Consider the following 26,275-nt stretch of genomic DNA (forward strand, 5'->3'; position numbering starts at 1 on the left):
TTCCTCATCTTCTTGGCAGGATGCAGCCCCCTAAGCCTACACTGTTCTCTAAGATCTGCCATCTTAAACTGGGACAGTTTAGCCAGGTCCAGCTCCATGGTTCCCTAGTTTTGGGTCACAAAAAACTAGGCACAATAGACTTAGAACAATTTGGAAAAATCTAAACAATGGATTAAAAACAGTTTAGTCGAAAAATCAAACTCAAAAGTTTTGTTCTAAGGCAATTTAGAGGGTTTTTATAATCTTAAATTATTCACTGAAAGGTGTACTTTTTAAACACAAGTCCTCATCCACACCGCTGAACACCAAATGTTGGAAAGTGGGTTATTGGTAGGGGCAAATGTAGGTCTGCCACTGGCAATAAGTCCACTAACACATGATAGGACTCAGCATAGGTCTTAGAAATTATTCCTTTGCTCAACCCTTGGTAACGTGGCTGCGAGCAGATCGGCTTAACTTCAAAGACAGGTATGTAAAGCATTCAAAAACACAATTTCAGTAAATAGTTAAGACACAACACAAAACAAAGGGTCAGATGTATTAAAGGGTTTTGCCCATTCTGTGTCTTTGGGGAAATGTGTTGATACATATTGCCCTAGTAGTTGTGATGGAGCCCTGAAGTTTGCGAAAAAAATGGAGAAGTCAAGTTTTGCAAGCAGACATAGTAGACAGAATGCAGTTTTTGTAATTCATGTGCATTCTCTTGGAACAACTGTGAATTCAAATAACATGGCAAAAGGACAAATGAGAGAGAAATCCCTAGGTGAGTGAGAGGTTAAAACCATTTGGACACTACATTGTAGAATCATTGCTGCAGAGTAGGAGAACATTTGTTTGTTGGATTTAATTTGTGGGTAAATTATTACATTAATGTTATTAGCTCTTCAAGGAAGTTATTTAGGCATTAAGGGGCATGTTTACTAATATTTCACACAAAGCAGCATTGCGTGGATGGGAGAGAGCTGAACTTTGCCATATTTACCAGGATATAGCGCTGTTCACCTCCATATATGCATTGGTGCACTTGTGGCTGTGTAGCTCTACAGCAGGCACCCTTGCGAAATGGTGCAAGGGTGCATGCATTATAGGCAAGATTGTTTTAATGCAGGAGGGATATCTTCCTGCACAGAAACAATCCTTAAAGGCATATTCCTTTGTATGTGTGTGCTGCAGAACCAGCACACATAGAAAGAAGAAGTAAAGAGGAGAAAAGAAGATATTTCTCCTCATCACGCTGCTGTCAGATAGGCGCACCATTTTGGCCCAAACTCAGGTTTAGAAATCTTTGTAAATCTATGTTTGCATCAAAGTACATAGGTGAATGCACAGAAACGCCCAAAATTCACCCATGTAAAGCCTACCTGATGCAAAGTAAATCAAGGCAGCACTATGCGCTGTGTTACGTCACTTTGTTAATTACAAAACCACACAAATCGACTTTGGGTGACTTAGTAAACGCCAGAATGGATTTTTATTCAGGCCTGCGTCACAACAGTGATGAAACGCTTATGCAAAATCTTAGTAAATATGGGTCAAAATGTTGAAAGGGGTGGAGATTCTGAAATAGAGCAGGGAATCATGAGTGTACTGATGAATGTTGAAGTTATGTTCTCTAAGCATCGTGACTACCTGTCCCATGTGTAGGTGGAAAAGATATGTCACGATAACTAACCCTTGTGATACATCACAGTTTGAGGAAATGTTGATAATCTATAAGGGTCCATATTTACAGGTATGGATCGTAATGTGAGGAAGGATTAGAAACAATTTGGGACTTTATCTTCTATACCCAGCCTGGAAGACAGGCTGTGAAGCAAAGGATTGTGGTCCGCAGTATTGAATGACACCAATAGATCAAACCGCCCAATCTTGACCTTTATCCTGCATATTTACAAATTATTAATTTATCGTCTTTTTTGCTCTTTCCATGTGTGCTGCATCCCGACTGGCTTGGGGGGGGGGGGGGGGGGGGAGGTATAGGAATCAGGCGGGAACACTGCTGCTGCTCCTTAGTTACAAGGGGCAGATTTTGCAGCACTGCTGCAAAACCAGTCCACAGTGACAGAAACGGCCCCCACCGATCCAAAATCAGCCCCACCCTTCCGGCCCACCGGAGGAACGCCTGGTGCCTACTATGACCAGTCCGGCCCTGCCTGTGTCCCTGAAGGTATAATTGACTGCTTAAAAGGTGTGATTGTTCTACAATTATAGTTTTGAAAGGTATTCTAATGTATTTCGTACTGATATGCAACTTATTTATTTTAGGACTGTAATAGCAACCTCCTACTGAGCTGCATCTTTTATATTGATGTGGTATTTACCCACATCGTGTTATTTCTGGTTTATTGATTATTGACATTTGAGTTGCACTTGTTGTTTAATAGGTAATAAAACACAACTAATCCATCTTCCAAAGCATGTAAAATATGATCATTGAGTGGTTTATTGTGAACCCGATAGTAGAATATTTCCAGAATTAAATCTGTGTTTTTGGTGCATTGTTGAAAATCTTTGGTTTTATTCATCCTCCCGTTAAGGGCAACAGCACAGCGGCTCCACAATGGATACCCTGCAGGCTACAATCTTTAACGGTCACTTAAAGTTAAAATGTAATTGCTCAGAAGTGTCCCTGAGATTTGTCCACTTGCTCGTCTTCATCTGGCTCATCCTCGCTGCTGGTAGCCTCTTCTCCAAATAAGTCTCCTCCACTAGCTGCAAGGTCCAGTTTGTCCTTCGATGCCAGTCTCAAGGTGATGAGAGCCGGGCTGTCACTCATGCCAAGCAGCATTGTCCTTTTGTCTGCTGCCAGAGAGAGGCAGCAGATCCGACTGTCTGGAGTGAAGAGGGAGATGAATGTGCCAGCATCCAAGTCCCAAAGGCTAACTTCATCTATAAAACAAACAATTGTTAGTAACTCTTGATTAAATCAAACATGTTTGCCAAAATATTTTTACAGACTTTTGATTGAGAATTGTGTGCTCATAAGTTGAGACGCATTGGTACTGAGAACTGATGTTTAAGGCGCAGTGCATTGCATGCAAGCTGTTTCCTACTCTGGCCCCAGGATGGCAATATTGATTCAAGCGATATAGGGATTATCTCCATAACATTGTCATGTCACGTAATATGCAGAAGCGCTGTGGTACTTCGGTTGAATGGGCCTTCTTCGGCTCTACTTCCTTACAAATCACTGATGGAATGTGCCTGCCCCGTCCCATACTTTCTTGAATTATGCAGATAGCCTCTGCCCACTAATGCAACTCATGAGTAGCTTAGTGTGAACGAATATTGACTTGCATGTATTATTGAGCATTCAAACTTTAGCTGAATGATGTTTCATTTAAATATAAAAAGTTTGAGACTAATACGATTGTCTCTCAATGCTCAATCAATCGCGAACAACACTATCAACTAGATGCTTACTAGTGAGGCAGAAGAATAAGCTGGAGTGATAAATAAACGTAAAGATTTCACACTGACTTAAAACGAATCCAGGGGCATATTATCAAGGTCTTGCGATAGACTTATCGCCGCTTTTAGCGTACGTTTTTGGGCAAAAAGTGGCGATAATTCTTTCGCACTATTATCAAGCAAGCGCTAAACTGCTTTAGCGCTTGCTTGATAATGTTAGCAACCGTTTTCAATTACGCCTTGCATGTCATCGCTAATGACATGCAAGGTAGGCGTTCCTGACTTAAAGTCCATGAAAACGGTCGCTAACACAACATCGCCCTATTACCAATGCGGCCCGAATCCAGCGAAGTGATAAAAAAAATGCGCTAAGCGCGTTTATCACATTTCCCTAATGCCTAAATGAAATATGACTTAGCCATACATTACATGCGAGGTGGATATTCAGGTTATGACCACGCTTGCCTATTAGCGGCGCCTTGATAATAGGCCACTAATGATGCGATGTGAACCAGCGATAGACGGCAATAAAAAAAAATTGCTAAACGCGCTTAGCGATATTTATCGCATTTTGTTGATAATATCCCCCCACTCTGGTGTTATACGTTTAGAATGTATTATTTTTTTGCTCCACTTTGCTACCCCATGAGCTCAGGAATGTCAGGCTAACCTCATAGAAAACGAGAAGCGAAAAGGTACACAAACAAAACCCAACAAACACACACAGACAACAAAATCACCCCGTGAGACGTGGATTGTACCCATGAGTCATAAAACCCATGAGCCTTTGCAATGAGTGACCAATGAACCTTAAAACTGCCATATTATTCCTGCTTCCTTCGTCATAAACCATCATTTTACAAAGTTGACATATTCAACCTTGATCAGATTTCTAAGGCTTTTGGCCCCCTTTTTGTGTGCTTCCAGTTAAGAACACCCACAGGCCAATTGCAGGGTGTGGGGCTCAGTGACTGCTACCCCCTGCCCAGAGCAGAACACCAGGGAGCGGGTACCTCTTGTTCTGCCTCCCAGACCAGCCTTACCATGGCCTTTTAGGTCTCAGCCTGCATAGGCTGCGCTTGCGAGATTGTATGTTTTAGAGTATGGGGCTTAAACAAGCCAGCTCTTCTCTATTGGCTGGCATCCTAAACGGCGGCCAGCCATTGGAGAAGAGGGGTGTCTGTCCATTTAAGCCCCGTCCGTTTTGGATTGAGGGGTGTGTTTTTTCATGTCCTTTCTCTCTTCCCATTGGCTGGTATTTTACATTCCAGCCAATAGGAAGAGGAGAGAGAGAAAAAGATGCCCCCCAGTCGGAAAATGACGGGCGTTTCTCCGAGCCATTTCTGCTGGCCGTTGGAGAAACATGGTGGTGTCATGGCGTGGTCTGCTTTCCTGCCGGAGCTCGCTTTGCTGCCATCTACCGAGGGTAAGTATCTGCCCTCTAGTGACGGCCCTTTTGCCTCCACACGCGCATAGGCTTTACCTGAGGTGGCGGCTGTCCATGCGCGCGCTTCGCCACGGACCTCTGCTGCTTGGTTTCCCGCCCGCCTCTCAGCCACTGCTGCTGAGCGTGCTCCGCATCATGTCTGAGCCCACCCGCCAAAGTTGGAGCAGGCGGGGAATCTGTGCTCGTCCTTGGTGAGCACCCCTGAGAGCCGAGAGGAGATCCTGCTGGGTAGGTCGCAGATCGAGCTAAGATGGTGGCTGCTGCCCTTTCAGCTGCATCGGTCCGTTATCCGAGAGGAGACCTCGGCGCTGAGACACCACCGCTTCCAGCCTCTGACGGGACCTGCCACCTGATGTTCCACCGCAGCGATAGGGACGAGCTGTGAGGCACTGCGGCGACCCCCCATCCCCTGGGAGGCTGTGGCGGTGGGCGCTCGCTTTGCCACGGACCTCTACTGCTTGGTTTCCCGCCCGCCTCTCAGCCACTGCTGCTGAGCGTGCTCCGCTCCACGTCTGAGCCCACCCGTCAAAGTTGGAGCAGGCGGGGAGGCTGTGGAGGTGGGACGGATCGGGTGAGTGGAGAGCCCTCCAGAAAGGTACATGCGGGGGAGGGAACATCGGCCCTTGAAGGTGCCCCATTTGCGGAAAAGCATGCAGGATGTTGTCTCTCCCGAGCCCCCAGGATTCGGGACCCCCTCATGCCCTCCAGGGGAGAGTGCTGAGGAGCCGCAGCCGGCGCATGAGCAGGCTCCCGAAGCCAGAGTCACAGCCCGTGATGAAGACTGTGCGCCCCGGGGGTCAATGGGGTGCTCAGTCCTGCGACGGCCGCCCAGTGCCAGCCAAGCCAGGGCGGGCACCGCCAGCACCAACGTTGCGCACAGCGGGCCCAGGCACCAGCAGAGAAGGAGCAGCAGCAGCGGGAAGCCTGCTGGTATTTTTCGCTTTTCTTGCCTCTGTTCCCTGCTTGTGCGCGATTTTCTTGCCTCTGTTCCCTGCTTGTGCTTGCTTTTCTTGCCTCTGTTCCCTGCTTGTGCTCAATTTTCTTGCCTCTGTTCCCTGCTTGTGATCGTTTTTTCTTGCCTTTGTTCCCTGCTTGTGATCGTTTTTTCTTGCCTCTGTTCCCTGCTTGTGATAGTTTTTTCTTGCCTCTGTTCCCTGCTTGTGATCGGTTTTTTTTCTTGCCTCTGTTCCCTGCTTGTGATCGGTTTTTCTTGCCTCTGTTCCCTGCTTGTGCTCGCTTTTCTTGCCTCTGTTCCCTGTTTGTGCTCGTTTTTTCTTGCCTCTGTTCCCTGGTTGTGATCGTTTTCTTGACTCTGTTCCCTGGTTGTGCTCTCTTTTCTTGCCTCTGTTCCTTGGTTGTGCTCGATTTTCTTGCCTCTGTTCCCTGCTGTGCTCGCTTTTCTTGCCTCTGTTCCCTGCTTGTGATCGTTTTTTTTATTGCCTCTGTTCCCTGCTTGTGATTGTTTTTTTTTCTTGCCTCTGTTCCCTGGGGCGTTACTGGACAGAGATGGGCGTGTGGCTGACCTAGACTGAGGGAAGCAACGGGTGAGCTCTGAGAGTTGGTGGGGGCCTCGAATAACCCATTTGTAAATAAGGAGACTCCCCGGGGTGAGGGTGTGTGTGGCTCTGTGTGTGTGTGGCTCTGTGTGAGTGTGTGTGGATCTGTGTGTGTGGCTCTGTGTGTGTGTGTGGCTCTGTGTGTGTGTGTGTGGCTCTGTGTGTGTGTGGCTCTGTCTGTGTGTGTGTGTGTGTGTGTGGCCCTGTCTGTGTGTGTGGTTCTGTCTGTGTGTGTGGCTCTGTCTGTGTGTGTGTGTGGCTCTGTGTGTGTGTGTGTGTGTGTGGTTCTGTCTGTGTGTGTGTGTGGTTCTGTCTGTGTGTGTGGCTCTGTCCGTGTGTGTGTGTGGCTATGTCTGTGTGTGTGTTTGTGTGGCTCTGTCTGTGTGTGCGTGTGTTTGGCTCTGTCTGAGTGTGTGTGTGTGTGTGTGTGTTTGGCTCTGTGTGTGTGGCTCTGTCTGTGTGTGTGTGTGTGGCTCTGTGTGTGTGTGGGGGGCTCTGTCTGTGTGGGGCTCTGTCTGTGTGTGGCTCTGTCTGTGTGTGTGTGTGTGTGGCCCTGTCTGTGTGTGTGGCTCTGTCTGTGTGTGTGTGTGTATCTGTCTGTGTGTGTGTGTGTGGTTCTGTCTGTGTGTGTGTGTGTGGCTCTGTCTGTGTGTGTGTGTGTGTGTGTATCTGTCTGTGTGTCTGTGGCTCTGTGTGTGTGTGTGGCTATGTCTGTGTGTGTGTGTGTGTGTGTGTGTGTGTGTGTGTGTGTGGCTCTGTGTGTGTGTGTCTCTGTCTGTGTGTGTGTGTGTGTTTGGCTCTGTCTGTGTGTGTGTGTAGCTCTGTGTGTGTGTGGCTCTGTCTGTGTGTGTGGCTCTGTGTGTGTGTGTGTGGCTCTGTGTGTGTGTGTGGCTCTGTCTGTGTGTGTGGCTCTGTGTGCGTGTGTGGCTCTGTGTGTGTGTGTAGCTCTGTGTGTGTGGCTCTGTGTGTGTGGGTGGGTGCATGTGGCTCTGTGTGTGGCTCTGTGTGTGGGTGCAAATACAATAGGTCTCGCATTTGCGAGAGATTAAGCTATTGGCATTGTAAATGACAATGCCATTTATTTAAATGTTTTAAAAACAAAAATAATGTCATGAGCAATGCCAATAGCTCTAACTTTAACAAAGACGAGACCATTGCATTGTAAATGCTTGTTTTCACCTGTTTCTCGCAAGTAGAAAATGTCAGTAGAATAGTTCCCTGGAATTGGGGATACAAATGTATGTAAAAAGACTCAGTATTTTTTTTTTAGGTCCGTGTAGTTTTTCCTAATTAAGAGGAAAAAAACTTTGAAAGTCAAAATTTGGTGCAGATATACCGGTCAGAATCAGAGATTACAGCCCCCGGGATCAGAAGAATGGAGAACCGTAAATGCAAGTGAGGGCAGATGAGACAGAGTAGAGGGCAGAGACTGACAATGAGGTAAAGAGATTGTTTTCGTTCCTTTTGAAATTAGGTTGTGCACTTGAGACCAGATGCAACATTGCAATCCTAACCACACACATTAGATATGTTTTGATTTTGAAAAATGCATTTATGGATAATTTGTAATGTAATTCCCCAGAAAGAACCAAGGGGTAGATTTACAAGCCCTTTGCGCTGCCAGTACGTCACTTTTTGTGACGCACTGGCAGCGCATTTCTGTGCCCCATATTTACAAGGACAGGAAAAGCCACCCTGCGTGGCTTTTCCTTTCCTTGTAAATATTACCTCTTTACACGCAACACTATGCGTCAAAGGGGCGTTCCATGGGTGTTGCTGGGGGTGTTCCCACGCAACACCCATGGAACCAGACACATTTCCAGATTTACGAGGAATCATAAATCTGGAAATGCGTGTGAATGCTACGCCTCCCCACGGGAGGCATAGCAAGGCGCAACAAGGAGAAATGTTTACTTTCTCCTTGTTTTTTCCTCTTTCAATGAGTGCTGCATTCTACAGCACGCATTGAAAGAGGAAAACGCCTGTAGTGATTGTTTTTGTGAAGGAAGGGGCACCTTCCTGCACAAAAATAATCTACCCATGACGCAGGGACCCTTGCCTTGCACCAAGGTTCAAGGGTGCCTGAGCCGGCGCATGGCAGCTCATTGTGCGCCAGCGCAGGGGAGAGCACAAGAATGCGACATATTATTGTAAATATTTCACATCCCTGTGCTTTGGAAGTGCCTCAGCGTGGTGCAGCCAAAGGGCTTGTGTTGCAGCGCTGCAGCACTTCTTGGTAAATCTGCCCCTAAATGTCCTGCAATATACTGACTTTGCATGACGACATTTCTACACATCTAGGTTCTGTTGTGTGTGCTACATCAAGAGAAAAATAAAAATGATGTTCAAACCTGTCAACAGTATTGCCTTGGCTCCTCCTTCTATCACTTCCAGTTTGCTGTTCATGGTGAGGTGGAGATTATCATAGCCTGGAAGCACCTTGTGTCCACGTCTAAATGGATCCCAAACTTTTAGTCTGCCAATAAACAGATTTATTTCAACTTAATCAGTGCAGAAATTTGAAAATAATTTACTCTGGGAAACCATACATTTTTCGGGGGGAGGGGTGTCAAGGTGTGGCAGCAGAAAGTGGGTGGAGTCATGAAAAACGAAGTCTGACAGTCAGTCTATAGATTTATGTTTTTTTAAACACTGCTCTAAATAAAGGATAAATGTGACACTAAATCTGTTTTGACTTTCTTAATAGGTCACAAAACGGCTGCAATTTGAAATATCTTAGGAAGTGAAGGAACCTGCAGCAGAGATCTATGTGTGCCCAGCAAATTTCAGGGGATAGTAATAATAAGATAACTCTGGTGGTTAATTCCCTTGCTGGAGAGATCTATGTTTTGTTTAGCCATAGTTTTGACTCAAAGTAGCATAGGGGGATAATGTGTCTCCTATAAAGCACATAGTGTAACATACAGATAAGAAATGCATATTTTATCTAGATAGGTGGGTGGTTCACTGCTTTTAACAAAGACACCCTTTTGCTACTTGCAGTTCACAAGATACAGCCCTTTTAATGTATAGCACAGTGAGCAATGGGTTTAGCAACTTATTGTTTCCCTCAACCTGTCATTATTCTAAGGTCACTAAAAAGGGTTCCTGTTGTAACATGCTGATAAAAAATGTATATTTTATAGAGATAAGAAGATGGCTTACTGCTTTTAACACACACAGCCTTTTGTTACTTGCAGTTCATAAGCCTCAGCCCTTTCGATATAGCACAGTGAGCTATGGTGTTAGCAACTAGTTTTTTCCTCAACCTGTCATTATTCTAATGTTGCTAAAAAAGGGTTAATTTGGGTAATAATAAAGTGTTACTAGTACAAACAACATGGACCACTGCATTACATTTAAATCCCTACTGTGTTTCTCCTGACCATGCACTCTTAACATCAAATACCTACCAGTAAGGATGGTATGTGACTTCCACATATTGTAACCACCATTGTCGCATGTAACACATTTTGTACATTAATTTAAACAATTGTAAGATTTATTGTCTCTGTATAATGTGTGCATGAGATATAATCACTCTGACACCCCCCATTGGAATGGGTAGCGTTATAAAAGAATTTTGTTTAAAAGTAAGTGCTATTTAAATCGTTATTTGTATAATTACTCATGCAGATCAATGCACCTTACATTCGTACAGTGCATGCATATCTGTTACAACTAGGGATTGATTTAAGTGAAAAAACTGCCACCAAATCCTTGTTTCTCTTAAGTACTTATGAAAAAATGAATGTGTCCTTCTGTAACGAAACTGGTGCAGTATAAAGCGCCCCTTATAAAAAGTGATAAGAAGGTGTTTGCCTTTGTATCCCTCCATTGCATTGGCATGAAGGTGGCAGGCTCCAGATATCTCCCAGCAGGGATGAGAGCAAAAGCAGAATTGATCGCCCTTTAACCCCTCCCATGCTGGTGACGGAACCGCTCCATCACCAGCCTCGGTCGAGCTGTGCTGGTGACGGAGCGGTTCCGTCACAGCCCGCTCGGCGCGCCTGCGCGGCGCTGATTTCGCGCCTGAGCGGCACGTTCTATTGAGCGGGCGGGGCCGTGACGGAACCGCTCCGTCACAAGCACAGCGCGCCCGAGGCTTGTGACGGAGCGGGTCCGTCACGAGCATGGGAGCACCGCACGGCCCCCCCTCCCCCTAGCGCTGCGGCAGAATTGCCGCCGCAGCAAAGGGGTTAAATCAGGCCTTTGTTTAGGCCCCGGCTACAAGTGCTTATAAGAAACCCCTTCACAGTCTGCAGGGTGTCACTCGGAATGGAAAGTCTAGGCCGAGGGGTGGCGTTCTAACCATCCAAGTGCCCCTCCCTCTGCACATACGTTTATGCCTCCCGGAAGAGGCTGTGTTTCTATGTTGCGCTTAAAACTCAGAGGAGAGGCTTAGAAATACCCCCAACTATTCTTACTCCAGTCCTAAAACCCTTTGGGGAAAGCATTTGTGAACATTGCCTATTTTCTGCAATTAGGGAGATTAAAAATGCACATGAGTGTCCATGCGCGACATACAATGGCATGCACATTGGAGTCTGTAAGGCCGTGACAAACTGGGAGCCCCAACCGATGGTACACCTGCCTGGATTCCACTCAATAATATCTGGGATCCGGCTGGACCCCCCCTCAATTTCTGCACTGAACTTAATATTATATTCTAGAATATATACAAACGGTAAGAAATTGGGATCTCAGTTGCGAAACATGTGAGTCCTTCACAAGTGAGGCCGCAATTGTATTTTTTACTGGAAACCAAGAACCCCATTGTTGCACTTGACTTTTTTAGGGTAGCAAAGCAGAGCAGCCCAAGGCCTACTCAGGGGAGGTGGTGTGGGCTATCAATCCCAATTCACTGGCATGACACACTTAAAACATCATTGCACTACAGTGCTTTTTCTTTTAAAGAGGAAGTACTCTTCTTACACACTTTACAAAATGCTACACATTAAGTTACAAATATGTGCATCAGATAGATGGAAATACCTTTAGGCATAGCTTCGGGGGGGGGGGGTGCTTGGGGTGTTACACGCCCCCAAGATATGTATCTTTTGATAAATAGTTGGGTACAGGTGCTTTCAGTCGGGTATGGGAAGGCATCTGTAGGATTTCACGAGGAATTGTTACATACGCACAGACAAAAATTCACACACACTCCCTCTCTGTTTTGAAAGTTCACGAAAATGTTGTCTTTTCTCTCACTTAGTGCTCCTACCAACCTGCATTCTTCTCCCTTTCCACTTCACTTTAGGCCCCTCTCATGCACCTAAAGGTTGTATTTCACATTATATGCCAGCGTAGTTGTTGGAAAATCTGAATGAAGCACACACACCCCCAATCTTGCTGACCAAGCTAACCCCTGCTTTGCTGAGAGCTTCATATCACAATACACAGAGTGGGCTGTGAATACCCCACTGATACTAGAAGCAACATTCACAAGATAAGCAAGGTTTCATTGTATATAAGGCAGGCCTACGTGCTTTGTCAAAGTGTCACGGCAATGATAACAATAACCACATAGTAAACTTTGTCAATGCATCGCTATTGGAATTAATGGGAACAATATTAGCATTACGCTTTTTATGTAATTCATAGATACCAAAGTTAACAGCGAAATGTCATGAATGTTAAATGTATATGTGTATGTTGTTGGAAAATAATAATAAAAAATAAATAAATAAATAAATAAATAAATAAAAGAAAATTACTCAGTATAAATGTCAACTTTGCTCCGAGTAACTAGTATAAGCAAAAAGCATTTTTTTATTGATAAGTGTTCCAGTCTTTATTTACATTCTACAGGCCTGCAATATGCAGCCATAGGACCAGCCACAAGGGGCCACTGGACTCCAGAGCCTGGGAGCATCGGCTACAGCTCAGGGAGTGCTTGAATCAATAAGAAACTTTTCCAGGGAGTCAAAAATTCAAGACCTTCTGAGACTCAGGGCAAATTAGTAGGGGCAATGCGGGACTGCTGCACCTTCTGCATCCCTCCACAACAGATTGGTAGACTGTTGGTGGTGTCCATGCTCCTCCTTGGTGCACCACGAGTAAAACAAATAGGCAATTTAGCCCATTATGGAGCACTCTTTTGCCCGGTTTCTTGAATAAAATGTATGAGTTGGTTTACCCGCTCTCTTCTTTTCTGCTTGGTGGCCTTCTGTGAATTTGGTTTCTTTTATTTGTAGGTGCACCGCACCAGTCCCACCCGCGGCATCCATGGATTCAGGGGCTCATTGGGGGCCACCTGGGAGCTACAATGCCCCCATTACCTAACCGGCTCTCCACGCACAGCCACCATCCTCTGGGACCGTACATGAGTCCGCAACATCACTTTGTGCTCCAGCTGGGTGGTATAAGCCTTTCTACGTTCATGGCAGGAGCAAGGCTGGGTCTTTCTCTTTGTTCTGGGCTCTGGGACCCATCGTCATTGTGCTGGGCCCGAGGGAGATGGGGGTGCTTGGGGGTATTGTGAATTTGGGAAGGGGTCCCCAAAACGCCCCCTCCCCTAATAGAATAAAAAAATAAACCACATGCGCTGACCCAGCCTGGGGGTAATTTGGAAGGAATCAGTGGTGTGCCATGCACTGGGTTTCTCGTTTTCGTCGGTTAAAAACGCAAATCTTTAAGGCTCCGTATCTTTGGCCCTATTCAACCAATTTTCTTCATCTTTGACAGCAGTTTCTAAGCTGGGTTGGAATGTTATAGACACGAGGCACTCCTGGCCAATTCTAGGATGCCACATTATCTCTCCACCCTTGTCCCAACCCTCTTACACATCATTCTATTGCAGCCTTAGCTCTGCCCAAGCTGACACAGCTGCCTGATCCCTTCCCACTGAAACCTCAAAGGTGAGCACCTGCGCTGTTGGCGCCAGAGATCTTGGCTTAGTCCTTTGTTACAGTGCGCATGGGCTGTCCCTGCCCAGGTTCAGTGTGATAAGCTAATTATCAGATGCAGATATCATCCTCACCCCTTCCTTCACCAGAAATTGGGTCAATCACTGTTAATTGCATGTTTATGTGGGATGCCTTTGATGGGAAGCAGTGCAATTAACTGGGCCCAGTGGGGGGCAGCAGTGAACAAAGACCTGGAATCTGATTATGAGCTGAGTCAGTGAAATATGACAAATCTTGAAGTCCCATAAAGTGTAAATGTGGAAGGTTTGGGAATGGAAATTCACACTCCAGACACATGTTTTATCCCAGTATTAACCCTTGTTGGACTCTGTATAACTAAGTAGCACAAAACCGCACCTTAGGGCGGTTTTTGTCCTTAATGCATAATACAGTGAAGCACCACAGATTTTCCAGTAAGCACTACAGACCTACATTATGAATGCCCACTCATATTATAAGGCCTACCACAGGTCAGTACCAATCCTTGCAGAGTCCTTATGTGACAGGCTACCTATACGCAATTACCAGACTGCACACAACAGTAGTCTCATTTGTGCAGCCCATACACATGTGCTCACATGTTCACCTGTAACCAGCCTAGTGCCTCTTACCCAAGCTGTGCAGCACTGGCCTTAACTTATAGGTATCTTATAGGTTTACACTGGTGGCTAGCATGCTCAGTCAAATTAATTTGAACTTACAGTTAGTGAGACTCCGTTATTGAGGCTCATTCACAGCAAAAGTTCAAAAACTGGATAGTCAAAAACTTACAATACTGGAGGGCTAAATTGGGGTACCCATTTGCTACACAAACATTAATTATTGAAATAATTTAATACAGAAATAATTTTTTTATATCTGGCCACCACTTGAGTGGATTATCTGCTGGGACATCCTGCTCTAATCGGATCAGACGCATTTGTGAAAAACCCGCTTCCCATCCCACGTTTAACAGGTTATGGTTTTAATGTAGTATCCACTGACAAAGTATTTCTTAAAAGTTGTCTTACTTGTTTATCATCATGATACCGAAAACAATCCGACTGGCATCATCAGTAATTGCCATGCAGCACACATTTGGCTCCTTCTTCAATCTCTTTTTGACCTGAGAATACAGATTCATTTTTCAGTAATGCTGCTCTTATCTAAATATTGCAGTTATAATTTAATTCTACAAAATGCTTCACAAGAAGGCCAAAATGAATTGAACTTTTACTAAAAGTACAATAAAAAAGTTGTGTTGACCACCCAAAGTATGATCACGGCTGAAAAAAGCTGATTTGGGATGAGCATGCGGCATTACAGTGTTCAACTCAGAATAATTCATCCATTCCCTGGAGACCTCATGACTGGATGTGAACTTTCTTCCTTCTTAAGAACATATGTATATAAATGTTATTGGAATTATGGCTACAGAATTTCTAATACAAACTGATTGTGTACATCATGTTTTTGGGGTAACATATTATTAGCCATGATTGTTTCTTTTCAATAGCCATTTTCTTTTCCCTCCACCTTGGAACTGATGTTCAGATACCTTAAGGTCGCACGCTTAAGGTCGAACTCTACAATCCTTGCCAACTATTTATGTACAGTTAGATCAGAATCTCAACATTCAGTCAAATCTTGAGTGTATGAAGGGATTTTTGTAAGTCGCGCGTAAAAAACAAAACTGGCATTGGCACAGCCAATATGTCTGGCATTTGCCTCCAGCCATTTAGCCGTGTCAGTGCTTGTTTCGTTTTGTCATGGTTTTTGCCAAAGTTTATTGTTGGGAAGCTGCCAGGCCCTCGTCAATCTGAATAAAAAAAAAACACTGGCTGAAAGCAAATATATAATTCTGCGGACTCAAAAAGCACACCTTGCCATAACACTCCCTAGCACTTAAGGGAAGTTCTTTAAGTGTGGAAGCAATTACTGTGAAAGGGCAGAATGCCATCACTCACAATGAAGTTCGCCAATGGTTGAAGGGGGCTGATCCATTCCCCTATGCTGTACTGGGGGGAAGAAAAATGTGAATGACCATGTAACAGACGTAATGGAGAGGGTTGGCTGAAGCCCATATAAGTAAGCATATATACATAAAACTGTAATAAAATCAAAAGATCTTAGCTAACAACAGGCCTTAAAAATCCCCCTGTAAGTAAGTCCCTGAACCAAGAGTGATGCCACATCTTGGATTTTTAGTTCGAACTTCGATCGACCTGTTCTATCCTCTTCTATGGGCTCTGGTAGACCCACTGAAATGCTGACTTGTTATAGGTGCATTTCTGTAAATGTCCCTCCTTTGTGTCCTTAGCGCTCTTTCTGACAATTTCACTCAGAGAACATTCTGTTTGGCCATCACACTGTACAGCGTGTGATGGTCTCCCCTTCCTCCTCCAGTATGGGCATTGCGGGGCATATTACCAACCAATAGAGATAATTTTTGTCTCTAACTTATTTAGAGACAAAAATTATCGCCGCAAATCGGCGATTTTTATCGCAGATAAACCTTGCTATTAGCCAGGTTTATCGCAAATGCGGTAAAAAACGGCCGCAATGCATGAATATCGCTGAAAAGTCAGCGATATTCATGCATTATCGAGCAAATGCTCTTAGCCATGTTATCCACCTCCCATTGGATAACATGGCTAAGAACTGCTCCTGGGCAAGTGTTAGCTTTTGGAGATATTCGCGCTTAGCGCGAATATCTCCAAAAGTTGGTAATAGGAGATAGCGATGTTAGCGACTGTTTTCAGTCGCTAACATCTTGGCACGCCCACTTTGCATGTCATTAGTGATCAGCAGCGGTGCGTCCATTGGGGCGTAGGGGCGTAGCCCCACTAAGCCACATGGACGCACCGTGGTATTTGCGGCAATAATTACCTCTGTGTGACTGTGTTATCAGCGCTACCGGCCGGGAGTGGGAAGTGCGCAGGGGGTGGGGCTGGCTGGGCTGCTGCAGCTTGAGTGACAGTCCTCACTCAGCTGCAGCAGTACTGGGCATGACAAGGTGAGGTGCCACCTTGCCCGAGCATGCGCGCTAGACTTTCCCCATAGAGAGGGGTGCTGCTTCTTACAGGCGCCGCCGCTGAAAACACGTTAAAAAAAGGGCGAGTGGTAAATGTGCCCCCCCCAGCGCCAGGATTGGCTAGTCCTACCACCGCTCGGAAGGTGTCACAGGAGTAAAGGCGGGCATTTAGCCCGGAACTAGCATCGACCCGCGTCAGTGCCCGTGCTCGCGCCAGCAAGTTGAGAGCAGTTAATGCGAGGAAAGAATATTCAGGCCCCGGCGCACCGAGGCTGCCCCTGCCTCCCTGTTTGCGTTTCACAATGCGCACGAACGCCTGACTTTTACAGGTTTATCTGTGCCAATGCAGGGCGCTTTCCCCCAAGACATCAATAATTAAAGCCTCATTGGCATCTCCGCAGCTGGCCCTGTGGATTCACTTGGGGCTGGACAGGTGAGCGCTGAGCTGCGCGAGGGAAGACGGCCCAGCTTTTGTAAGCGCCACGCTTAATCTGCTTTGGCCCGTAAGTTCATTTTCTCTTCTCTACTCATTTTATCGGAATGCTTGCTTTTTATGCTACAAGACCCACACCTGTGTCTGCGCAGCAAACATCAATTAAGACTCAGCACAAAGAAAATGAAGTATATTAACAGGGGAATAAAAAAGGTACGCTTGATCTTTACAAAATATATCGTCTAAACTTTACGAAGGTACAAAATGCACTTTGTAGAATTAAGCTTTTTAAAACTTCACGATTCCTGCTTTGTATTTCTTTGTTGAGGTGAATAATTCTTTTAAACAGGTGAAAAGGGGCCTGTACTAACTATCTCAAATGTTTGTATTGAAGTCAGCTTTAGTTTCCAGCAAGGAGGAGGAAGTGACGCCTCCTCTAGCTCGAATGTTGTCGTCCCCCTTTGCAGTCATTATCTGATCTAGATTTCCCTTGCCAAATGCTTTGTGGAAAAGGATTCCCAGTAAACCCGTCTATGGGAGCTGAGCCCGATTCGACTGTGGGAGCATGGAATAAAACGACACAAACCTTTGGAAATGCCATCGTTAGCGCGCCGTTGTCATGTTCCTTCTACTCGCCTTGTGTTTTCCATGCTCGTAAAATCCTCTTGCGGCCCAGGACGCAGTTCTTTTGTGTGGGAATGTTGCTGAAACAAACGGACCACTGCAGTTTGTCTTCAAACAATATTGTTTGCATTTCAAAAATGAAGGCAATGTTTTTGAAGAAGGAATCCTGATAGAACAATAAAGAGCTGTATTTCACTCGTGGGAATACAGAACATGAACTTGTTTTAACTTGTGAGTGTTTTTACGTTATTGCTTTAAAAGATTTGAGCTTTTCATATTGCATATTGGTTTGCTTTAATAAACAAGGTGGGGGCAGTGAATCCGAGGCCATTTGCATGATTGAAACGGATATAAAGGTAATTTTAAGTGCCTTGTGTGTGTATGAAATGGGATGCATTATTAATGAGCATTGCTTGGGCTAAGGTTTCAGCCTGTTTGCAGAAGTATTCGTCAGCCTCATCTTTTCAGGCTGAACTTGTTTAATGCCATAATTGCAATGAGGGGTTAGCTGTGAGGCTGCTTTATTCCATCAGTTTTCGGTTGGGGGTCGAAGGCGCCAAGAATGTTATTAGATTTCCATTGTGCACTGAAGGTTCAGCTGCAGAGCAGAGAGCAGTTGGGTGTGTTGGGGGTGGTGCTGTGGGGATGGGGTGGATGTGGTGGAGTGCGAGGAGGAAGGATGGGTGATGAGGTAGGGCAGGCCTCTTCACCGAGTGCCTCATGAGCTGCTGGAAGCTGTCCAGGCACCGAACCAAGGTTCGATTCTCGACCTTGGCTCAACCTCATGCCATTCTGGGTACACCACTTAATAAATCTCTCCGCGCCTATCAAAAATGAATTTGTTTGTCTGTAATGTAAAACTCTCCAATACCTTCGGGAAGAGTTCGCTTTGTACAAAACTGCAAAAGTAATCTGTCTTGCCCGTTTTTTGTTTGTTTTTAGAACAAAAGCTTTATTGTACAACCTTAATCTATAGACACGTTCCAGTGCTAGCAGTATGTAGACACTGGGTGTGATATGTCATGTGTGCCACATGTCGCTGTCCTGATGAATAACACAGAAACACTAATGTGTGGCCTTGTCACCAGGACTGAGGGCACACCCGATCTGTTTTTCTCCAGCTGTCCGATTCGACGTGACACGCGTTCCGTTTACTAACATGAACTGCTGCTCAATAGAAATAGGGAACTTGGTGCCTGGGGGTCTGTTGGTCTGTGTGCCTGGGGGTCTGTTTTTCTGTGTGCCTGGGGGTCTGTTTTTCTGTGTGCCCGGGGGTCTGTTTTTCTGTGTGCCTGGGGGTCTGTTTCTCTGTGTGCCTGGGGGTCTGTTGTTCTGTGTGCCTGGGGGTCTGTTGTTCTGTGTGTATGGGGGTGTGTTGGTTCTGTGTGTATGGGGGTGTGTTGTTCTGTGTGTATGGGGGTGTGTTGTTCTGTGTGTATGGGGGTGTGTTGTTCTGTGTGTGTGGGGGGTCTGTTGTTCTGTGTGTGGGGGGTCTGTTCTGTGTTCCTGGGGGTCTCTTGTTCTGTGTTCCTGGGGGTCTCTTGTTCTGTGTGCCTGGGGCGGTCTGTTGTTCTGTGTGCCTGGGGGCCGGTTGGTCTGTGTGCCTGGGGTGGTCTGTTGTTCTGTGTACCAGAGGGCCGGTTGTTCTCTGTGTACCAGGGGGCCGGTTGTTCTCTGTGCCAGGGGGGGCGGTTGTTCTGTGTCCCTGGGGGTCTGTTGTTTTGTGTGCATGGGGGTCTGTTGTTCTGTGTGCATGGGGGTCTGTTGTTCTGTGTGCCTGGGGGTCTGTTGTTCTGTGTGTCTGGGGGTCTGTTGTTCTGTGTGCCTGGGGGGGTCTGTTGTTCTGTGTGCCTGGGGGGGTATGTTGTTCTGTGTGCATGGGGGTCTGTTGTTCTGTGTGTGGGGGGGGGTCTCTTGTTCTGTTTGCCTGGGGTCTGTGGTTCTGTCGGCATGGGGGTCTGCCCGGTGGTATGTATGCATGTGGTACTGTAGGTGTGTTAGTCTGAGAGTGCATGGATGTTTACATGCATGTATCATCTATGTCGAGTCAACATGTGCTTGGATGGTGTGTATCTGTATTTACTATAAAAGTCAAACACATTCGCTTTGCCAATATTTGGATTTCATCTCACTTCAAAAGCAAATTTAAAGTCTAATTTTACGCCCACTTTACCTCTCAGCCTTGGTCATGGTTCCTCTAGAGAGATAACGGATGCAGAAATCTGACATTAATAGAAACAGAGTGGCTGGCTTTTATCTGGTATAAATGCTATCTCCACGGCCTGTAAGTATGAGTTTTTATGAAATTGCATTTTTGCATGTTGCCTAGCTGCAGGGAGGAGGTTAATATTGTTGTGTAGATATCTCAGTGCACAGGAGTCTGTGGCAAATTACTCAGGACATAAATACAGTGGGGAGTTCATTGCATTGATTGTAATTATTTCCCAAACACATGTAAACTCAAACATACTCACACATGTAAACAGCCAAAAACACCAGCACATGTAAACGCAAACCTGCTCATACATGCAAACAGCCACAAACACCAGCACATGTAAACTCAACCATACTCACACATGCACACAGCCACAAACACCAGAGACCAACAAGCAGACAACCACATCCACTCACTTATTCTGATAATGGGAAGTTCCAGGCTCAAGCATGCGTACCGGAGGGCCCTAGAACAGGTGAGGTGCCAAAGATATAAAGACAACACTCCTAGCATTACGGAGTAAAGCTCATTCTCTTTCCGGTTTTTCAAAGCTGTTCCGCTTAGAAAAGGGTCAGTTCCTCTTGAGCATTCCACAAGAGTGACTCGCAGAGTTGCTACAGAAGAGTCACGTGCTGCTTCCTGGGTGTATAGGCCTATGGGGAAGGCATATGAGTCATCAGTCATTGCTTCATAGGTTCCTCGCAGTGACCGTGTGTAGAACCTGTATAATTTGATCATTGAATAGTCATATTGTATGGCTAAGCAGACCTTGAAGTTCAGATTTTTTCTTTTTTGAGTTTTATATAGCGCGAACTAGACCTGAGACATCGGGTATCAGAGCGCTTTACATGAGCACCAGTTTCGTTATAGATGAACACCTTCATTTTTTTATTGGTAGGCACGGGGAGATTAAGTGATTTGCCCTGAATCACAGGATGTAGAGTGTTGTTGCTGAGAGTCTAACCAGGTTACCCAGCTTCAAAGCCGACCGCTCTAGCCGTAAGGCTACATCCTCTCCCCTGGATTGTTGATTGTAGTCAATTGGTCACAATTATGCAGCTCTCCTGTACGGATCGCTCATAGTGTTCTATTTACTTAATAAAAAATGTTTGGGGAAAACAACAAAAATGTTTGCCCATATAACGTTATTTTGTATTGCACGTTCTTTAAATGCCATTGCCGACATCCGCCATGCCGCTGTGCTTTTTCCTTGAAGCACATGTCTTTTCAATGCCATCTGAAATTCCTGCAGAGATTGGATGGGCCACATATTGGGTGATGTGGAGTTTCGGTGTAGAAGGACAGAGATGTAAAAGTCCCAGAACTAGGAGGCAAACATGGTGGCTTTGGTGTTGTTTGAAGGTTGTGATTGGTGGATCTAAGGTTCTGATCTGGTGTGTAGTATGGTAGAGTGTCAGAGAGGGTGTTGGGAGCCGTGTCATTTGCTGATTTGAAAGTTGTGATTGGTGAATCTAAAGTTCCAAGTTGGTGTGTAGCATGGTAGGGTGTCAGAGAGTAGGTTGAATGCCATGTCATTTGCTGATTTGTATGTCCATTTAAGTGGTTTGAATACGGTCCTGTTCTTGAAAGTGAGCCAGTTGGCCTGGTGACCAGATTCAGTCTGAGCATAATAGGACGGAATGTATGAAGCTCTGTGGTTATACTGAATAAGCAGCTACCTATGTTATGCCATCTATTAATGTAATAACTGCACTTTCACAATTGCTTTATTAACCTTCCTGCTTTCTCAAATTTGCTTGAAAATGCACGATTTTTCTTCTTTTTTTTTCAAAATTTTCTTGGGGGGGTTATCCCCCTAAACCCCCCTTTGGGAGTTCGGGCTCGCTCGCTGCGCTCGCTCGCTACGGTGCTGTATGCAAATCACTTTGCGCCCCACCACTTTCTAATCTCACCCACCGCCCCTGTTAGTGATAAATATCACTGACATGCAAAGCGGGGCCCAAGATGGTCACTATCTCCTATTAGCTGTCGCTAACTGGTGTTAGCGACAGCTTGGTAATAGGGAGATAATTTTATCTCTGCTTTCTTGGCTTTTAAAGCCAAAAAAGCGGAGATAAAGCCCCTTGATAATATGCCCCTGCATCCCTTACACAGCTTGGTTCCCTCCCAACTCGCCTGCTCCCAGCTGCAAGGGGCTTGTAAGTGCTCCACGTTAATGTTTCGTTGGCCTGCCTTGTTAACTTGTGCCTTGTGTACTTAGATGAATACAACACTTGTTAGTCTAATACCAACTGGAGTTAAATATATATATTAGAATGTTTCTTTCTGAACGTCTGACATAAAAGCACTGTACCGAAAGCAGCGAGGTGTGTTTCTTTTCCAACAGAAATACAAGAGTGACATCAAGTGGTCTTCTGTGGGAACACATTCTATTGTTACATCAAATTAAACTAACTATCTACCTCAGACAAACGCACTTTTTAGGGCCATATATCTATCAAGCCTTTTTCCCGTTTGCAAATGGGCAGTTAATCAGAATCGGCCCGTTTGTGAATTGTATAAAGCCTTTTGGGATGTATCATCCCAAAAGGCCATCGCAAAATAAATAGGGAATTGCAAAATTTGCGATTCTCTATTTTGCAAATGAAATTAAGAACTTGCAAATAGCAATTCCTTAAATGCAATTCTGGAAGCACCAGAGATTTGCTATTTGGCCTTAAGGAATTGCAAATTACCACCAACTTAATTTGCGATTTTGTTTAAAAAAAGTACTTTTTTGATTTTTTAAAAGTGCCATATGTCGCACATACATGCCCTGAGGGCATGTATGTGCGCAAAATGTGCACACAAGCATATTTCAAGGGTGCAACAGGGTGTCCTTTCGGCACCCTTGCAACCTTGATATTGCATTCTCAATTTTTGATTCTCTAATTGGTAATCGCAAATTGAGAATGTCTTCCCATTCATTCATATGGGCCTCCTAGCCCATAGGAATGAATGGGAAGGTATTCAGTAATTGCGAATCTCAATTTGCGATTCGCAAATAAGGAATATATAGGATTTGCAAAACTTTTAGCAAATCCTACATGCATTGCATTTTGCGATTCTCATATTGCGATTCGCTAAAAATCGCAATTTGAGAATCGCAAAACTCTTTTTTGTTACACACGGCCCTTAGACTCTATTCTATATGCAGCGGTCCTCTCTGGGAAGCCAATGGTGAGATCAGACTGACTAGTTCTGTCGCTTTTGTAGTGGCCATTTTTTTAGAAAGTCTGCTTTTAACATCAACATAATCTTTTCTATGATACAAAGATCTTTTTTCTGGAATGCAGGATGCTCCTTCCTTCTTTCTCATACACACTCATAGAATTGCAATGCCACCTCTCTTTGTTGGTAATAATAATCAAAAACACCATAGAGGTGCATTCCCTGAACACGTATGACCCAGTAATTCACTATTTACATGGTCATGCATGAGGTTATCTCGATACAAGCTTCAATTTGTACTTGTCGTTATTAAAATTTCTTTTGTTAAACAACTAAAGAGTGTCGTAAAGAATAAGTGTATAAGCACTAGACACAGAGAATCACCCAGAATGAGTCACACTGGAAATCAGTGGGGATTTTTCAGGAAGCCCTCACTCACCACCCTGGGTGGTGACATGCTTCATCATCGGGCCCACCAGGAGAAGCCGAATGCCTCCCTGGTGTGCTACAACGTCAGATTACTGCAGAGCTGGTTCTTTGTGGCAATGGTGTCAAAAGAAATGTGAATTAAAAATGTCAGGAACTGTACCATACAAAAACTTTATTCAATGGTCAGTTTGACATATATAAAATATGTGTGGGAAAACTACCAGTTAATGACTAGGTGGTTTCCACTTAAAGTGGGGTCAACATGTTTCTGCCCATATATATGTTTTTTACTGGGCTTTCGTCAGGACCGTAAGTTAGTGTACCTCGGTGGTATAGGCACGCTAAGGCCCACCCTTTCCAGAGGACGTGAAAGTTAAAAGCAAGTGCAGAATAATAAGTGCAAAAAAACAAAAAAAAAAACCATAAGTGATGGGATAGCTTCAAATTAGAGCTACCTGTACAGTTTGTTATTTACAAGATCCACACCTCATGGGTCTCGGGGGGGGGGGGGAGGGGGTTGAGGCGACAATGGCACACCGCCCGCAACGCCTGTCACCCGTTCAGCACCTAGCGTCTCCCTCTACCGGACCCCGTGGATATTAAAATTTCTCCAAACGTCAATGCCCTATGAAACATATTTTGAAAAGCCTTTTGATACCCACTTCAAGTACCCAAATAGATATTTTCGGATTGTGTCCGAAGCGAGCATGCAAACCAACTAAAATAATCAGTTTTAATGGGGAAAAAGTCACTATTACATAGGCAAACATAATATATTTGACAGTTCGCAAAAAGCTGATATGGAATGCCCCAAATGATAAATTACAATTCAGTGGCATTAGATTTCTTGCCACCGCTTATACTGTCCAATACGACCTCCATATTTAACTTTCCTGTCTCAGTAATGTAATTCCCCTGTTCCTGTCTTGGACTGTTCTGCACTTATTTGCAGTTTTGTATTTCACTACAATACAATACAAGACTTCTTCTTGGGAGCTTTTTGTGAATTTCCCACCCTTATTGTTTGATATTTTCTGTCACTTCCGAGACAGTCTGGATTGAGCCTGTTACAGGTCTAGATGAAGATCACATATCTCACGAAAAATTCTGACTTAGGGTCAACATTTATCCCCTGTCTGTTATATGGTCTAAACAAAAGAGCCTCTGGATTGTTTCAAGTTTTTCCTTCACTTTCTGGCTTTGTGACATCCAGAACTGATGCAATACTTACCGTGAGATTTCCAGAACTGCTAACAAAAGTTCACACAAGACACAAAATTGCACTTGCTGCTTTATGCTTCTTATGTAGCCTCTCAAACAGCATACAAAACTCACACTGTTCAACATCTACATGGCACAGCTCGCCCAGATCGCATGACCTCAACATCATCTTGTACGCCGACGACACCCAGCTGATCCTTTCCCTCACCAAGGACCCCCTCACCGCCAAAACCAACCTCCGCGAAGGAATGAAAGCCGTCGCCGAGTGGATGAAGAACAGCTGCCTGAAGCTAAACTCGGACAAGACAGAACCCCTCTTCCTCGGCTCCACCCCCTTGGCCTGGGACGACTCCTGGTGGCCGACTGCACTGGGAACAGCACCAACACCCACCGACCATGCAATCAACCTGGGGTTCATCCTCGACTTTGCTCTCTCCATGTCAAAGCAGGTCAACGCCGTCTCGACCTCCTGCTTCAACACCCTCCGCATGCCCCGCAAGATCTACAGGTGGATCCCCACCGAAACAAGAAGAACAGTCACCCAGGCCCTCGTCAGCAGCAGGTTGGACTACGGAAACGCCCTCTACGCAGGAGCCTCGGCCAAACTCCTGAAACGACTACAACGCATTCAGAACGCCTCTGCACGCCTGGTCCTCGACATCCCTCGCCGCAGCCACATCAAACCCCACCTGAAAGACCTGCACTGGCTCCCCATCAACAAGAGGATCACCTTCAAGCTCCTCACCCACGCACACAAGGCACTCCACGACACCGGACCAGCATACCTCAGACGTCTCACCTTCTAGACCCCCAACCGCCAGCTCTGCTCCGCCGACCTCTCCCTCGCCACTGTCCCCCGCATCCGAAGAGCCACCTCCTGTGGCAGATCGTTCTCCCACCTCGCCGCCAAGACCTGGAACACCCTCCCCAGCCTCCTACGGGAGACCCAGTCCTGCTAACCTTCAGAAGATTACTCAAGACCTGGCTATTGGAGCAGTAGCAGCACCCCCCCCCCCAGCGCCTTGAGACCCCCATGGATGAGTAGTGCGCTTTACAAATGTTCTGATTGATTGACTGACTCAGTACTCAAGATAAATTTTACAGAACTGACCACTGTAGTCTGTTGTAAACAAGATGCTAGAGGAAGGTAAGAAGATTTCAAGATTTATTTCTTAACTGGACAATCAGGCAGAACAGCCGCAGCATTGACCTCAGCTCAACTGACAAATCCCAACACTTGGTACAGAACCCTCACGCAGTGAGGTTCTGTACCGATGAACATTGTCAGGGGAAGAAAGCACGAGCTACTACATGGGTCTTCCCCAAACATATAAAAGAAGATAAAAGAAGGAAGACCATAAGAAGAAACAGAGAAGGAACAGAAGAAAAGAAGACATAGAAGGCATTCATTGGAGAACAATATAAAAATACCTAAAACGTAACAAGGAACAATGCAAAAATACCTGTAAAGTAAAAAGTTTAAAATACATGCAGTTGCTCCACAGCAAATAGCAAAGGTGGGTAATAATTCCTGTAAAAGAAATAACAAAATAACACAGTAATATCAAACTAATCAAATCCTATACCATGCAGGAATATTTCTAGTCCTAGAACATCTTGACTATCACATGAAGAACTCTCATGGCCACTCAAATTACATCTGCCAGATAGTTCATCAACAACAACAGATTTCACCAAACAACACTTGTTCCACCAATGGCCATCCCTAAGCTTCACAGAATCACCCTTGACCCCCACAACTTTATTAGGAGGCCCAAACTTGGATCCACCCTTCCTCACATGGATAGGTTTCTTCACACGAACACGATTGCCAACAATCAACTCAA

General features: G+C 45.2%; 1 protein-coding gene across 1 annotated transcript in view; it reads right to left on the reverse strand.

Annotated features, from left to right (window-relative positions):
• Window positions 1-1,466: 1,466 nt before the first annotated feature.
• Window positions 1,467-26,275, reverse strand: part of LOC144821717 (uncharacterized) — a 714,421-nt gene continuing 689,612 nt past the window's right edge. Inside the window, exons 29-31 of the mRNA XM_078678931.1 lie at window positions 14,333-14,427; window positions 8,766-8,890; window positions 1,467-2,889 (exon numbers count right to left, since the gene is read on the reverse strand). Coding sequence (XP_078535057.1) covers window positions 2,618-2,889; window positions 8,766-8,890; window positions 14,333-14,427 — 492 coding nt within the window. The 3' untranslated portion in view covers window positions 1,467-2,617. The remainder of the gene's footprint in view (window positions 2,890-8,765; window positions 8,891-14,332; window positions 14,428-26,275) is intronic.

Source organism: Lissotriton helveticus, chromosome 2_2 (genome assembly GCF_964261635.1).
Source record: "Lissotriton helveticus chromosome 2_2, aLisHel1.1, whole genome shotgun sequence".
NCBI lineage: Eukaryota > Metazoa > Chordata > Amphibia > Caudata > Salamandridae > Lissotriton > Lissotriton helveticus.